A 15,763-nucleotide genomic window follows, 5' to 3' on the forward strand; every position below is an offset into this window, starting at 1 on the left:
TTAACGTAATCAACAATTTTATAGCGCGTTGTGCACCAATGAGAATGACTTTACTAGCTGAGGCCCGGAGGTTCGGGACCCGAGTTAATGGGAACAGCTAGCACGTCGAAAAACATGCTAGCTGTTTATTAATTTATCATAATGGCATAGATGAAATATATATATAACAGATTTGGCTTTGTCTTAAATGTTTCTGCGAATCTCATTTTCTCTTACTCATTTCCCTTTTTCATGTCAAACACGCTGCATAGATGGGGTGGTTTTAAGTCCACCTAGAACAGCATGTTCTGTGTTGGTTATTCTTACCTAGGTTGCTGTAGGTGGCGCTGCACTGGCTGGAAGAGGGGGAGGCGGAGCGGTGTGAGCGAGTGCCATCCTCCTCGGGCTCCCCAAAGCTGGCGCTGCCCTCGCTGGCTGAAGCGGCCCTGATGATCAGGTTGGCGAAGGCCTCCTCTCGCTCCCCAAACACAAGGCCCAGATTCACTTTGGGGGGCAGGGGGGTGATCGTAGGCAGCTCCCGATCTCTGCTGCTGCTTACTGGTAGCTGGCTATACAGGAAAAACAGAGGCATGGAAGTTCACTGGAGACTTTTTTACACCATTGGAGTATCTATTTTCCAAAATATAGACCCAATCTGATGAAAATACTGTTTTTGGTGTTTTTACGTGTTCTTGTGGAATTTTTCTGGCTATGGAGGACATATATTAAGAAAATGAACCTTAAAGTTGCATTTCTAAGTGTTTCTATATTCAAATTGTTGTGAATCAGGGGCAGACAAAAAAAATTAGTTTGAAAAAAAGCAATTTTATGACATAAATAATATTCTGGGCCACAAGGTCCCTGATCCGCTCCATTCTGACATATCCACATGTACATGACTACATCCATGTACGTCTTTGTTTTCTTCATCTGAGCTGGTATCTGGAGCAAAACAGCTTCAACATTACTCGCTGTTTTTGTTGAACCTGTAATGTTAGGTTGTGGGCGTGAGGGGCTATAAGCTAGCAGGAGAGCGTGTAAACAGAGAATTCTCAGAAACGGGGAAGGGGGCGGGGTTGCTTCACAGCAACACACAATTCTGAGGCAAATTTCTAATAAACTTCTGCTGCTCTGCAGAAACTATGTCCTGGAAAACAACACGTTTTTTTAAATTGTGGCTAAATTTGGCAGAATCATAATTAAAAGATCACTGGGAACGCTTTTAGACAGATCAAAAGAAGACTAGAGTAGAAAACAAATACATAGGATAAAGGAAGCAGCTTTTATTTTGATAGAATGCTTTGAAATAGTGAAAGCGATGTAGTTGGATACGTCAGTCATGTTGAACATTTGTTGGTGTTATTGCCCTGAGAGTGCAGGTCTGACAGACTATAAAGTGTAATCCCAGAGTCAAAGTCCTGAAGATACTTCTATGATTTACAACTTTATAACTTGCTGCTGTTAGGGCAGTAAATGCAGCACTTCCTCCAGACAACTGCACTTTTACCCCACACTGAGTTCCCTTTCACACAATGTTAGTGTGGACCAAAGACATTAAACTAAAAGAAAAGATAATGAAACGAGAAGGTTCTCTCCTTCTCGTGTTCTCGTCTGTCTGTGAGCGACGTCTAAATTTAGACAATTCTGTGTCAAATGAAGAGAGAAAAACAAAGGAGGTGAGAGGAATGTTTGATCCTTTTTAGATGCATCAAGATTCTGACACAAAAGAGTCAGAATCAATGAAGGAATAAATCCAAATGAAGAGCAGAGGAACATGGAAGTGACACCTTCTGAACCAAGTGTGAAGGGCTTGCTGGAATAACGTCAGCCAAAACATAAACTCTGAAGGGTTGCTTAACTCTGACGACGAGCTGCCAACACAGAGAACCGAGTGTTCTCACAGAGGAGAACACTGTGGAGTTTAAGGCTGCACTATCAGACAGCATTATAAGCCAACAAATCATTCAAATATGTTAATTTTATTACATTATACATGTTTTAACCATAAACATACATAATCAGCTTGTTATTTTAAAACTTTAATCCTTTCACTTTCAAACAAAAACATGATCTGGATCAAATCTCAATATGTTTTTCTCTAAGCATCAGAAGACAAAATTATGATTTTTATTTAAGGTTTGCATCTACCATAAAGTACCCATTCCGTGCAGATCTGTGCATTTGTCTCTTGGCCCGATAAATTATTAGCTTAACATTTACCTTTCTGCCTGAGCACCCCCCACCCCCAACTTAACAAATTAAATAATACATTTTCTGGTGCTTCTTAAGGAACTAAACATCTTTATATCTTTAGATCAGGGGTCTCAAACTCGCGGCCCGCGGGCCATCTGCGGCCCGCAGGATGATGATTTGCGGCCCCCGTCTTCATATGAAAGATTACTGTTAGTGCGGCCCGCAAGGCTGATATGAATGACAGTTGTTGTGTGCAGAGCTGAATGAACCAATCACAGTGAGGTATATGACTCTGGAGGCAGGACATCAGCGGGCTGTCCAGTGCCTCGCTTACTTATTCATTCATTCCTCCAGTCAGCTGGGAGGAGGAGGAGGAGCCATGAAGTACCAAACGCGATTCGCGTGACAAATTCGCGTGCCCCGCGTGGAGAATTTGCTGCTCGCGTCTTGTCAAAAAAAGGTGTTTCTGAGCTACCAGCTCCGTCTGTGGATGTCTCTCCTAGAATGAATACACATATGATGTTGAGGAAAACGTATTTTGACGTGCTGACTGTCCCTATTAAATCAGAGCTCCTCAAGCTCCGAGCCGCAAACCTCAAATCTGTAACCCACCCCGCGCAGCGATCAAGCTTGGCTCGCACCTGCGCGCACGTGTCTCTGAATTTTAAGGTTCACACACCGGCTGTGTCGGCGTGAATTCCAGTCCATGTAAACGCGAGAAGAAGTCCGATATTCTGCTACGCGCGTTTGCATAGAACCCCCATGAAAAGCGGCCCCCGAATGCACACCTCCAATAAATGGAAGACACATAGATCAGATTTATTTATTGTGAGGAGTTCTACAAAAATCTACTAAAAAATGAAATCCTTCAAAGATTTTCTCGTTACCGGGGCTTCTCTCTCTCTGAAGGAGGATCTGTTAATACAGACATTTGAAACTGAATAAAAATAATTAGTTTTCTCTAGTAAGTCAGTCAATATGTGGTTTCTTCAGTAATATGTGTCTGTTGTATGGTCATTATTATTATTTTAATTTATTACTGATTTATGGAAGTTTTTTAGTTCCACCAGACTCTGAATTTTTTTTAACCCCTGAATTTTTATTCTAAATTTTTATTGTGATTTTTTATTCTGAATTTTCTTAACCTCTGAATTTTTATAGTACATTTTTATTCTGAATTTTTATTCTGAATTTTCTTAACCTCTGAATTTTTATAGTACATTTTTATTCTGAATTTTCTTAACCTCAGAATTTTTGTTTCTAAATTTTTTTCTGCCCAGCTACGGTGGCTGTTTTGGTCTAGTTGCTCCACTCTGAGCATGGAGCATAATCCAGCTGAAGAATCTCAGAGAAAACCGGAGCTCAGTTCAATTGAAAACAAACTGAGACCACCTTGAAAGATGGGTCAGAGAGCAGTTCCTGGTCCTGGACCAAAGTCCGCTTGGCTGTATTCAGACTGAATATTTGTTCTGGATTATTGGGGGAAACAAAATCTGGTTCACTTTAAGAAAACCAAATGTGTCCAGTCTGAAAACACCCTTACACTTAGGTTGTAATCTACTTTCAATTTACAAGAGCGCTTTTTTAGGGTTGTCTGGACACTTGAAGCAACATAGACAGAAGTGGCCACATCTCATGGGGAGCACAGGTGTGTCTGGCAGTTCCCTTGAGGCTCGTTGGAAATGGAATATGTGTGTTGTAATTGTATTGTAAAGTATTCGTAAGGCTAATCAATATAAGTTGTTCACACTAATGACATAAGGGTAACACTGATGTTCTGTGACGTTATGCCACACTAGTCGTTACTAAAGCATTAGTCACCACTGCCCCTACAACTAGCCCTGCCCTTGAGGGCTACCAGTTGACGAAACATAGACAAACCTGTATGGGGTAAGGACCATGCACTTATAACAGGAACAGCACAAACGGGGGCTCCTGCAAAATACAAACAACATGCCTGTATCTCCCCTACTTCATCCTCACTCGCAGCATGCCCATAGAAAAAGATTGGCATCAACATTTTCACTTTACGAGCTCACCAAGTATTTAGTATTTTGTTGGGCCACTTGCGCGCCTCGTACATGTTTGTTTATTTTTCACACACAAACAGCACATATCTAGTTGTAAGGAAAGTTGTGAGTTATTATAACATGACAGCAGGGATACCAGGTGTGCAGATAAGATAAAAGACCATCCCAATCCTAATCAACTACATCACAAATTTGCAAGAGGATTCATACTAGTAACCTTGTTTACATTTGGTTTATCAAAAAACAATCAGCTGGCAATCACAAAGCTTCCTTTAAGCATCAGGAAATGTTTTTTTCTTATCCACACAAAGGTGGAATTACAGTTTTTGCAGCTGGAGTCCTCTCAAAATATCACCATGGCCAAAATCACCACTCTTACAAATGTTCTTAAAGAAACACAGAGTGCTGATGTGTTGGTAAATATTGTGGTAGTGAGATAACAGACAGTACAGACAGAAATCTTCCAATCGAAACTATGCAGCATATAAATAAACTGTGAAGACAATAAAAAAACAGCAGAATGACAATACCTGTACTGTACTTTGTTGTTTAAAAATGTCGTACTGGCTGAAACCAAAACAACAACACAAAGACACTGAGTGAGGTTGGAGGGATTTAAAGGTGGTTTCACGCCCACAGAGCATGTCATTGCGGCTGATGATGAGCTTAAGGGTTGGATTTATCCTGATCTGATGGGTCATGTGGCGAATCATTTCCTGTTATTGTAATACAGTCTATGCGTGTTCCTAACATGACTAATGACTGTTGTAAAACAAAAGTCCCTAAAAGGGGAACTCAATTGAACAGACAGGTTCAAAGAACATTTGAAATCCATCAATGAGGTTCTTCCAAGTAATGAGTAGACGTGACAGGAACTGTTCCAAGCTCGTAAAAATAACAGTATTGAGATAAAGGAAGTCTGTACCTGTAGTCTAAGAACTAAAGACAGGAAACAATTTTTGAGGAAAGATTTAACTTTGTCGGCTTTGTCAGAGGCTACAATATGCTTCAGATGTTCTACTACATCAGTGACCATTAGGGATACAATGATGCACTTTCATTATGATTCGGTTCAAACCTCCATTTTTGAATCATGGTTTTGTTTCAGTTTAATTCATGGCTTTTGTATCACAAAACAACGACAACAAAAATTCTGTCAATTAATTAGCTAACAAATGAGTAACAATGGTGAAAGCGTTTCAGTTAACTTATGCTAAGCCTGGTGTAATGTAATAAAAACAATAAAATTTGACAATTTAAAAGTAGACCTACTGGTATACATTAGGGATGAAACAATAAACCCTTCCGATGATTCGGTTCATGGTGTGTAACGTATCGTTTGGTTTTAAACTGAGAGTCGTGCCATTCCTAGTGTCAATCACCTTTATCAACACAAACCCAAATGAAAAAAAAAAAACTCATAAAAACATACAAATCCTAACGTCTGCCTCAATATTGGAGCATCTTTATATCAGATTTCACATATTAATAATGTTTCCCACTTAGACATAAACTGTCTGCTGGTTTTAAGGGCTTTCCATGAGGTGAGGAACTTGCAATGTACTGGTATATAAATATTAGGGCTATCACCAATGATTATTTCAGTAGTTTATTACTCAACTAATATTTTTTAGATAAGTCAATGATTACTGTTTACCTAAGTTTTTTTTTTTTTTTTTTTACAAAAGGTGATAAAGCTGTTACTCAGTTTGTGGGGGTTCGCGTCATGTACGTTACTTCTAATGCTCGGTGTATGGTGCGTTCAAAGAAATGTAAATTTTATATTTATAGTTCATTAATTTCAATTTTACCTTATAACAGATAAAAAAGTTTAAAGTCCCAAGAAAGTTATATTCTAGCACAAAAAAGCCATAACTGGCTCAGAAGCTGTTAAGTTCGGTTCAAAACACTGAAGTACCAACCGATGTAAACATGATCACGAAGGAGACATTAATAATTACAGTTTGTGCCTGGTCGGAACAGTACGACTTCAAGACAGAGATTCATAGGAACAGAGCTGTGACAACAAAATGCCAAAATCCAAAACACTTAGGTCATAGACCGAACAGGATAAACATTTATTAAACACACTAAAACAAAATTTTTATAACTTTAAAAACACAACTTTTTAACATTACTATGAATAAAAACAGACAGAAATTATTATTATTACAGAAATATAATCCCAGAATAAACCAATTTAAACCTTACATAACCTTCAATATTTGACTCTCCGTAAAAATACATTTTGTCAAAATTAGACAAGTTAGAAATAAGCGCAAGATAACATCGGGTCATTAATAACAATAAAATAAAATTATCTGGAGGGCTGGATATAATTACCCAAAGGGCCGGATCTGGCCCCCAGGCCTAGATTTTGACATGTGTGATCTAGAGCAAGATTTGCACTGCTTTGACTTTTTGTACCGAGCTTCTTCCTATTGTAGAAGGTGAATGAGCGATAATAAACAGCAAATACACCAAAGAAGAGGAATCTTCTCCCTGTCGCTACTGCATGTGTAACACTGGTCTGGTGTGTACACCACCAGTTGGATGCGCATAAAAACACATAGAACGCGTTCTTGAGTGCACCACACGCAGTCGGTGTAAATGCAGCATATAATGAAAGTTTGTATCCATCATCTTCTTCTATGGTTGAAAAAAGGCTATACCGCCTCCAAAAGTTCCTGTTGTACTTTGCGATCCCAATGACTTTGTAGCTGATGGTTATTATCATTTCAAATGACAAAAAAATCCTGACGCATCAACATTACCAAATTAGCGCAAACAATTTCTTATAGTCGACTAATCGACAGCCCTAATAAATGAACAATGCTATGAACTACGAGAACAAAAAGGAGCCCTAAAAACAAATCAAAGCCATCTATCATGACCACCTGTGATTCCTCTCAGATTCTTCCTGTTCTTGAACTCAAAAAGTATAAATTGGTGGAAGCTTTTCTACACTGTCAATGCTTTCCAGTTTTCTATAAAACTGCTATTAAAGAACTCTCTGTGTTAAAATAATGCTGCATGAGCAAAACATCAAGAGTGGATCCACACCTTGAAAGGCCCTTGACTCAGAAATGCCTTTTATGGCTGTTGCATGGTTGATGTCAGGACCTGACTTGTTTCAACTCCCATTTGCCGCCTCAGAGCGGCTTCACTTTTCCCCCTCTGATCGGCTTTCGAAATGTCCAAGCCGAAAAAGAACCGCCCTAAACTCAGATGCATCAAGCGGGTCACATACAAGTTCAAGAGTGTTGGGTTTCAGTTCTTACCCACTGTACTGGCTCACACAGCTCCCCATCTGGAAACCCTGAATGCAAGTCAAGAGTTAAATTCCCATTCCAGGTCTAGAGGTGCAAGACAATCGACTGTGAGGAACAAAAACAGCTTTTTTCCTGCATGCCTCTACTCCGTTCCTTCCTTAAGTATGGTCTCCACCTGTCTAAGGTAAGTGTGTGTTTGCCCGCTCTTAAGAGCACGCCTACTGCTAACCAATAATAAAAAAAAAAAAAATGGCTCAGCATAGTTAACCCCTTGTTTACTAGGCACAACAGAAATGCTTTCCCCATCACTGAGTGCTAGTAAACTTACAGGATCTTATTTGGCAGTAATGACTCCACTGATGCAGCGACAGTTATTAGGTAAGACTATTTTAGATCAGTGCTGACAGTCTGCTTAAAAGTCAGAATAATTACCCAAAGACTGTCAGTTGGCGCTCTTGTGTTCTTAAAAATAGAAAGAAAACCCACAATGGTCACTGAGATAGTGGAAAATGACAATAATATTCTTATATACTTCCTGATAATCAACCAATCTCAAGGTGCTCTTGAATTGTTGTCAAGCCTGAATCGTGGTAATAATTGACCAGCCACTAACTTATTCTTAACAATGCAGGCACACACATACACACACGTACACATGCACACACAGTCATTTGTTAGTATCTTACACAGTTTAGTTTCTACAGGAAAAACTGCAAAAATCAAAATATTTATAAAAAGGAATAATTCCAAATTGCTACTTGAGGAAATGATTTGTCCATAATCTTGATCCTACGCACATTTTTTCTTTTATCGTTATTTATTGGTTTAAATTTTGACTTTGATATTCTAATTTTTTGCTCCTTCTATCTATAACTGATTTCATTTTAGAATCACTTTAATTTCTTGACTTTTTGGACTTTAATACTTAATGAACAACAAAAAAATGATTAAATAACTAAATGAATACATAACTAAATAGGTTTTTATTTCAATTTATAGTCTCATGGACCACTGGAGCCAACAGAAAAACACATTTTCGCAGAAAATTCTGCTGAAACTACCTCACTTGCGTCAACCATTGAAGAATGACCATAACCAAAACAATACAAACACTGGAGCTGAAGCTCAGACGTTAAAGCTAATTAATTGTTTCTTTTTTTCATAATCTATGTCAGTCAGCAGAACTTCAGTATCAATTTTTGAGCGGAAAGAAAGCACTTCCTAGTTTTACTTTGAAAAAAGGAAGCTTCACTGACACTTTATTTTTAAGATTTGTTTCATCCATCCGTTTACACTTTCTCCCGCTAGCTTAAAACCCCTCGCAACCACAACCTAACATTAGCGCTGCAGCAAAAAGGGTGAGCAACATTGGAGCTGTCCAGCCAGACAGTTTAGAGTCAGATCCCAGCTCAGAAAAAGACAAAAGCATACATGGATTTATTTGTCTGTGAGGTGATGCATCAGAATGGAGCAGAGCAGGGAGCTTATGGCATGCCCAATGTATTTTCTACATCACTATTATGCTGTTTTTTCCAACTATATTTTCATCTGCCCCTTATCACAATGATTTGAACAAAGAAATACTCGCATAGAGAAAAATAAGCTTAAAATTCAGTTTCTATGTTCTCTATCAGCAGAAAAATGCCACGGGAACAGGATAAAAATACAATTTTCATCAGAGAGGGTTTTAAACCCAAACTACCAAACCTATTGAGAAATGAAGTTCCACTAAAACAATCAGCTGTATGTCTAAATATTATGTTACATGTTTTAAATTACTATCAAGGTAAATTAGCTCAACATGGCACGCTTAGCTTTGAGGTGTAATTACACTGGGATATGGAGCATCTCTATAAACAAGTAATGTGTTCTACATTTCTGGCATCTAGCATTTGAAAACATGTTGCCCACTGCATGCAGATTCTCCTAACAAGTAATATAACCACCAGTGTGCCATTAACCAGACATCCACTTCAACAGGAGTTAAGGAAAACTGTCTGACGCTCATATCTTCTGCCAACTACCGTCAACCAAGACAGGAGAGGAAAACTTCAGGCAAACGACAGGATGATGAAAAATGAAGCCACAGAAGAAAGAAAAAAAAGTTTGAAAGGAGACAGAATGAGGCCGAGCTCCTGACAAGGACGATGAGTAAAATATTTAAGAGCCTGCAGATCTCCATACTCAAAGAGAAAGATGAAGAAGCCGAGAGTAGATTAGGAGTACCTGAACTGAAGAAACGCAGAGACATGGTGGAAAGCAGGAGATGGCATTTGTTTCAGAATGTTGTAACAATTCTCAGGTAAATATACAGGTAACGAGACAGGTGAGAAATAGTACAAATACACCATATCTGAAACCTTTAAAGAAGATACAAATAGATTCTCTCCAGAACAGCTGTGGTAAAAGTCACATAATCTTACATTTAAACTGAAAATCCACAATCCAAGACATTCACCGAAACACTAAAGCTCTATTTATACTTCAAAGCGATCGGTCATCGCATCAATCGCATCAGCAATCACACGGTCTAGTTTATGCTAATGTTGGCTGGTTTTGTTTGCGACTGTCCACAAAACTTGCAATGAACTTCTGGGTGGTGTTTATTCTTTTCAAGCAATGCGATTGTCTCCAGCGTTTATTTTTAACGTAAAGAACATCTTCCTCACACTCTTGCTGTGCCTGTGAACGCACAGGCACATGAACAGGCACATGAAAGGTGGAGTGGGAAGTCATGTGGTCCTCCACTAAAACTTCTTCAGTAATTTTCAGTGTTAAAAGATTTTTTTCTGGACAGAGTATTCTTTGTAGTTGCATACTCTAATCGCTGAAATCAATTAAGTTAAATGACGCAATTGCACACTGGGTGTAAAATTCCAGTTGCGTGTGACATCACTAGCAGGCGTGACTACTTGCAGCGACTGGAGCGATTCTGCTCTGATGGCCGTGCGACCACTACGACGCGAGCGATTATGAATCGCCAGGAAGTATAAACCAGCCTTAATTCAGGTTTTTTCAGTGTAAAACAATGAGACTTGTGTGATCCTAATCTTAACCTGATAGACACTCATGCATTTTCTTTAAAAAGGGAATGATGCTCCTGCTGCAATACCTAAACTGCCAACACATTCTTATTCCCAAGTTGTCACATTTTGACGCAAGGTTGGTTAAGGACCCCTCCGCATCAAAAACGTTTTGGGTGTCCTCAACTCGTCATTTTTTGAGATTCTGGCTGTTCCAATTAAATCAAGACTCCCTAACTGGTACTGCGTCTGGTGCCAATCTGTGTCCAGTACCGGGCTATGGTTAGGGTACCAGATCTGGCCACGTCACCAGGTTCCAACAAAACGATCGGACCCCTGATTTAATGGGAACAGCCAGAATGTGAAAAAGGGATGAGTTGGTGACACCCAAAATGTCAAAAAGTGATGCGGAGGAGTACTTAACCATGCCTCAATATGTGACCACTTGGGAATATAAATGCGTAAGAATAACACAAAATCTTTGACATGCCGTGACTCTTTGACCATTTAGACAAGATATGGCCAGGTCCTGCATATTTTCCAACATACCCTGCTATGGCATGTTCTAATTGGCTGGACACACCTGAACAAGATAATCAGTCACAAGTAAGGCTTGGAAATCTGAAAATCATGCAGACACTGCGGTCCTTGAGTCCTGGAGAAGCCTTTTTGTGGTCTAAATGGTCAAAGAGTTAAGGTATTTCAAATATCTTGAGTTATTTTTACACATTCTTAGCTGATTCTGACACAGAGGAAAGCCGCTTTTCATGTCGACTTTGCACCGATATGCAACACATTACTAACAAAGTGTTGCATAACGACGCAAAGCTGCTTTTCTCTGTGATACAATCTGCTGAAATTATGTCAATTATATAAACGGTTGAAGAGTTATGGTAGAAAGAATGTCAACACTGGAGCTAAAGCACTGATGTAAAAGGGTTAATATTGTTGGTAATAGATTTGCTAAGCGGACAAGAAGATGAATGAATGAATAGAAATAAGTAAAGTAAAAGCTTGAAATACCTGAGGTCTTTACTGATGAAGTCTCCTCCAACAGTCTCTGAGGACTGCGTCTGTTTTGGTTTATCCTCCCCATCTTGTGCAAGCAGGTCATTGTTTATGCTTCCTTCTACTTGTACTTGTCCTTCTCCTTCACAGGGGCTGCTGCCAGCATCTGGTTTGTATGTGAATATAATAGTTGGCTTCTGGCTAGGGTCCTCTGGTTTGGCCTCAGTGAACCAGTTTTGGTGCTGAGCAGGTGGCGGTGGAAGAACGTGGATAACGGTACCGTCGAGTCCAAGCAGCTTGCCTTTCTTGTCCTTTTCCGCTTTCTCCTTCTGCTCGTCTTCATCTTTCCTTCGACGGAAAAAACTCTTGAAGGAGATCCAGCGTTTGGGTTTGGAGCCTTCGGTTGTGACACGCTTTCCTTCTCCAGCAGGGTTTGCTTCACCTTCTATGTGTTGCACTGGTGAACTAGACGCAACGGCCTTAGTCCAATTGCTGAAATGTCTTTGGAGTATGTTGGAGGCATGGTAGGGGGAAGATGTCGATCTTGGAGGAGGGAAAGGGGCGTTAGGCTCTGATCGAGGACAGGAGAGGGGAACAGCAGCAGAAGCACTCTGGGACTTAGATAGAACTTTTGAAGGATTGTCCTTTGGTTTGGAGAGGGAACCATCAGTGGTGGAAAAGAGAGACTTAGGCCGATTAAGAGTCTCCTTTATGGCGTCAGGTGGTAGGGCGTATAGTTCATCAGACGTGGAGGAATTATCATATGTCGAGGGTGACTCGGGAGGGGATTTTGGAGGGTGGATGGAGGCCACGATCTGTGACAGTACAGCACTGGCCTCCTCCCTGTGGCTTCCCACTGATCTAGAGGGAAACGATTGGTCTTTATCATCTTCTTTAATGCCACTAGCATCTTCACTTGTCGTACCTGTTGTATGGGTAACAGTCGGACTGGATTTAGTACGGTCTTCTGTAATAGTAACAAGAGTGTTTGTTGAAGTAGTGAGAGATAAGGGCCCTGTCATGGAGCTCATCACAGTGCTAGACTCTGTAGTGGTTCTGGATTGCAGATTTGATGCTTTTGATAATAAGTCAGGTGCACATTTTGGCTCCTCGAATGAGGTTCGTTCTGATGTGCCTCTACCAGAGAAAGATCTCTCCGTTGAGGAAGACTGGACGCTCTCAGAGGACCCAATTTCCTCATAGGTGTGGCTGGTCACCCTGCCACCAGCTCCTTTTGCCTGTCCCAGCTCACCGTGGAGTCCCAAGAAGCTCTTGTACACAGCGAGGTTGTCATACGCACTCGGATTGATAACTATTGGCACCTTGACGGCATTCTTGGAGCTGCGGGCGTAGGCCGGCTCATCTCGAATGATAATCGGAAAAGGAGGCATCCCCGCATTGTTGAAACTGTTGAACTTGATCTCTGATAAATTGGGGGATTTTACAGGCACCGTTCGGGAGGAGGACAACCCGGCAATAGGAGAAGTGGGGGCGGACTTGTGACTGCAAAACTGAGTTGTAACAGAAGGCCCAGAATTATTTCCAGTTCCCAAATCAACTTTAGGGATCTTTTGGCGAGGACTTGTACTTGATGTCCACACCTCCTGGTAGCGTATGATTCCAGTTTTCTTTTGGGGAGATGGAGCCACTGATGTAGGCGATGTTGGAATTATAGAAGGGGATGAGGAAAGAGGAGACTTTGGAGAGGACAGCTGGGTTACAGGAGTGCTGCAGAATAACAAAGGGCTGGAGGGCTTTGAAAAGTTTCTGGATTGCAGTGAAGAATCTGTAGTCTGTTCATCTTTATTAGCCATGGATGCAGACACATCTACTACAGTGTACGGCTTACATATCATTGATTTTTCCAGATTGACCACACGATACGGTTTAGCTTGCTCCTCAGTGGGACTAAAACTTATAGTGACTGGTTGACCTGGAAGAGCTTGGGGCATCGGCATGCGCTCCCTGCCTTCCTGATCCTCTAACCTTATGGCGAGGACAGCCTTGTGTGTTTCAGCAACTTTAAGTGGGCTGGTTGGAACAATAACAGTCTCTTGGTTTGAAGACGAAGTACAGAGGATAGGCGCCTTAGAAGGCGTGGGTGAATTGATTCTGTTCTTGAGGACACAGTTGGCACTGCTCCCACTGCTGGAGGTTGTTTGGGAATCCTCTGGAAGGGACGACGAAGACTCTGGAGATGTGGTGGACTCTGAATTTGACATAAAAGGACTGTTTTGAGTTTCACAAGGTTCGTAGGGAAGCAGACCTCCATTCGAGTTCACAGAGGGATAGGCATTTAAGATCTCGTCGTAGCTGTCATCATAATCCACAGCACAAATCCGTTGCAGGGAGCGATTACGCAGCGGCACGGTGTTCCATTTTTTTCCTGCCGCAAAGGGCACGGGGGACAAAGTTGCAGCGCGGAAATTTGCGAATCGTGGTTGTCCTCGCATACGGATCTCCATGGCGAGTAACTCCTCGTCACTTTCATCCCAGCTTTCATGTTCGTTGTCATTTTTTTCAGTATCTTCATCGTCGTCGTCTTCATCCTCATCGTCATCATAATCGTCTTCACTGGAAAACTCTGGATAGCAGAAGCGACCCCCCTCTGTACTAATGACCTTTGCACTTTCACTTAGAGAAACGCGTTTTTGAGATGTACTAACGCTGCTTCCAATAGCCAGACAGCTAGAGGCCGGAAGACCCCTCTCCAAAGACCTTCTATATGAACTGCTGATTCGTCCCATAAATAAGTCCTTGGATCCAGATAAGTCAGTAGGGCTGGAGCCCAAACCAGCAATCTCCTTAAGGACATCTGCTAGGCCACTGTTGTTATTTCCACTGGGTGTTCTTGGACTCATTGGTCCATAACCAACAATTCCATCAGTGCTGTCTTCACCTTCATTGTTGTTGTTTGGTTCACCAGGCCTCTTACTAACCAGCCCATTGCGATTGCGGACTGAAACAGCTGATGTTTTGCTTTGTTTTATTAAATTTGTTGGTTGCTGCAGGTTCCCATCTGAATCCAGCCCAGGTGAGGAGGAGTGCACCATCATGGTGGGCTTAACAGCAATTGTTGGTTTCTTGGCCACTGGTGGACGGAAGTTTCCTGAGCGTGCCGTTCCACTTCCAGCCCTCTGGGAGCTGCTGTTGAGATTAGGGTTTGCTTTGGTCCCACAAGGGGGTGGATTCTGGGGCTGATTTGATGTGAGCCTCTGTTCAGGAGGCAGCTTGCCCACACCAGTTTGAGCCAGACAGTGCAGACTCTTGGGTTTGAAACAGTTCTTGCACTCGCCTGGTTTCCACACATGCTCAGTAAAGGTGCTGCAGGCCGACATGGCTGCTGGTCTGTGTGGCAGCCTGTTAGGTCAGGACAGGAAAACCCTCCATGTAGCTACAGGGCACAGAAGGGGCTGCAGACCACTGGGCGAACTCCAAATCACCAAAGAAACATGGACCTAAAAGAAGAAAAAGAAGAAGAAAGCTTAATTATAGGAGCCAACAAATTATTATGAACCAATATTTGACAATTTTCTACATTATTCTTTCTAAATTTTAGAAATAATTTATCTTTGTGTACCGTTTCAGTTGTAATAAAATGAAGGTAAATGCATCACTAAATCAGTATGAAAGAGAAATTGATTTAAAAAAAAGTAGTGCTGCAGAGCCACCATTAGGTGGCAAACTTCCCCTGTTTAAAGGTAATCAGCCAGTGGAGAACTTCAATCTTTTAAAATGATAACAGGCTTCTGATTCTTTGCAAGTTCAGAAGTAGAAGGGTTAAAAAAAAACATTTGAGGCTCGTGACAGAAAAGTTAAAGTAACATATTGTGTTGAAGACATGTCCTGTCAGATAGTAAATAGGAATGATAGTATGAAAGAAATGGATATTTAAGCATCACCAGCACAGTTTTGGGTAGAACATTTAGTTTATTGTAAAAGAAACAAGAAAGATTCAATTTCACTTTTTTATTTCCTTGAACATGTGCCAGTACATACAGAATCACTAAAAACGCCACTGGATCTCTATTAACTCCATCGTTTAAAAATAAATGTATTTTTTTAAAGTAGTTGGATTTCAAATGACTTGATTTCATCTGTCACGAGTTTGGCTTTAACATCAATGGCACACAGCTGCTCTAAACTGACCTAAAGGTAAGAAAATAAGCACAAGGTTAAAGATCAGATTTAAATACTGATAGCACTTTATTTTGAAATAAAGAAGCAAGCATTAGAAAATTCCACATGAAGTCATTTT

At 40.9% G+C, this 15,763-nt stretch overlaps 1 protein-coding gene across 6 annotated transcripts in view; it reads right to left on the minus strand.

Annotated features, from left to right (window-relative positions):
- peak1 (pseudopodium-enriched atypical kinase 1) overlaps positions 1-15,763 on the minus strand; it is a 105,754-nt gene that overhangs the window by 14,156 nt on the left and 75,835 nt on the right. For all 6 annotated transcript variants that reach the window (XM_024281477.2, XM_024281476.2, XM_024281472.2 and 3 more), the window contains 2 exons: positions 11,521-14,963; positions 307-548 (listed from right to left, as the gene is read on the minus strand). In XM_024281477.2, the coding sequence (XP_024137245.1) occupies positions 307-548; positions 11,521-14,843 (3,565 nt within the window). In that variant the 5' untranslated portion in view covers positions 14,844-14,963. The remainder of the gene's footprint in view (positions 1-306; positions 549-11,520; positions 14,964-15,763) is intronic.

The sequence above is a fragment of the Oryzias melastigma genome, linkage group LG6 (genome assembly GCF_002922805.2).
Source record: "Oryzias melastigma strain HK-1 linkage group LG6, ASM292280v2, whole genome shotgun sequence".
Classification (NCBI taxonomy): Eukaryota; Metazoa; Chordata; class Actinopteri; order Beloniformes; family Adrianichthyidae; genus Oryzias; species Oryzias melastigma.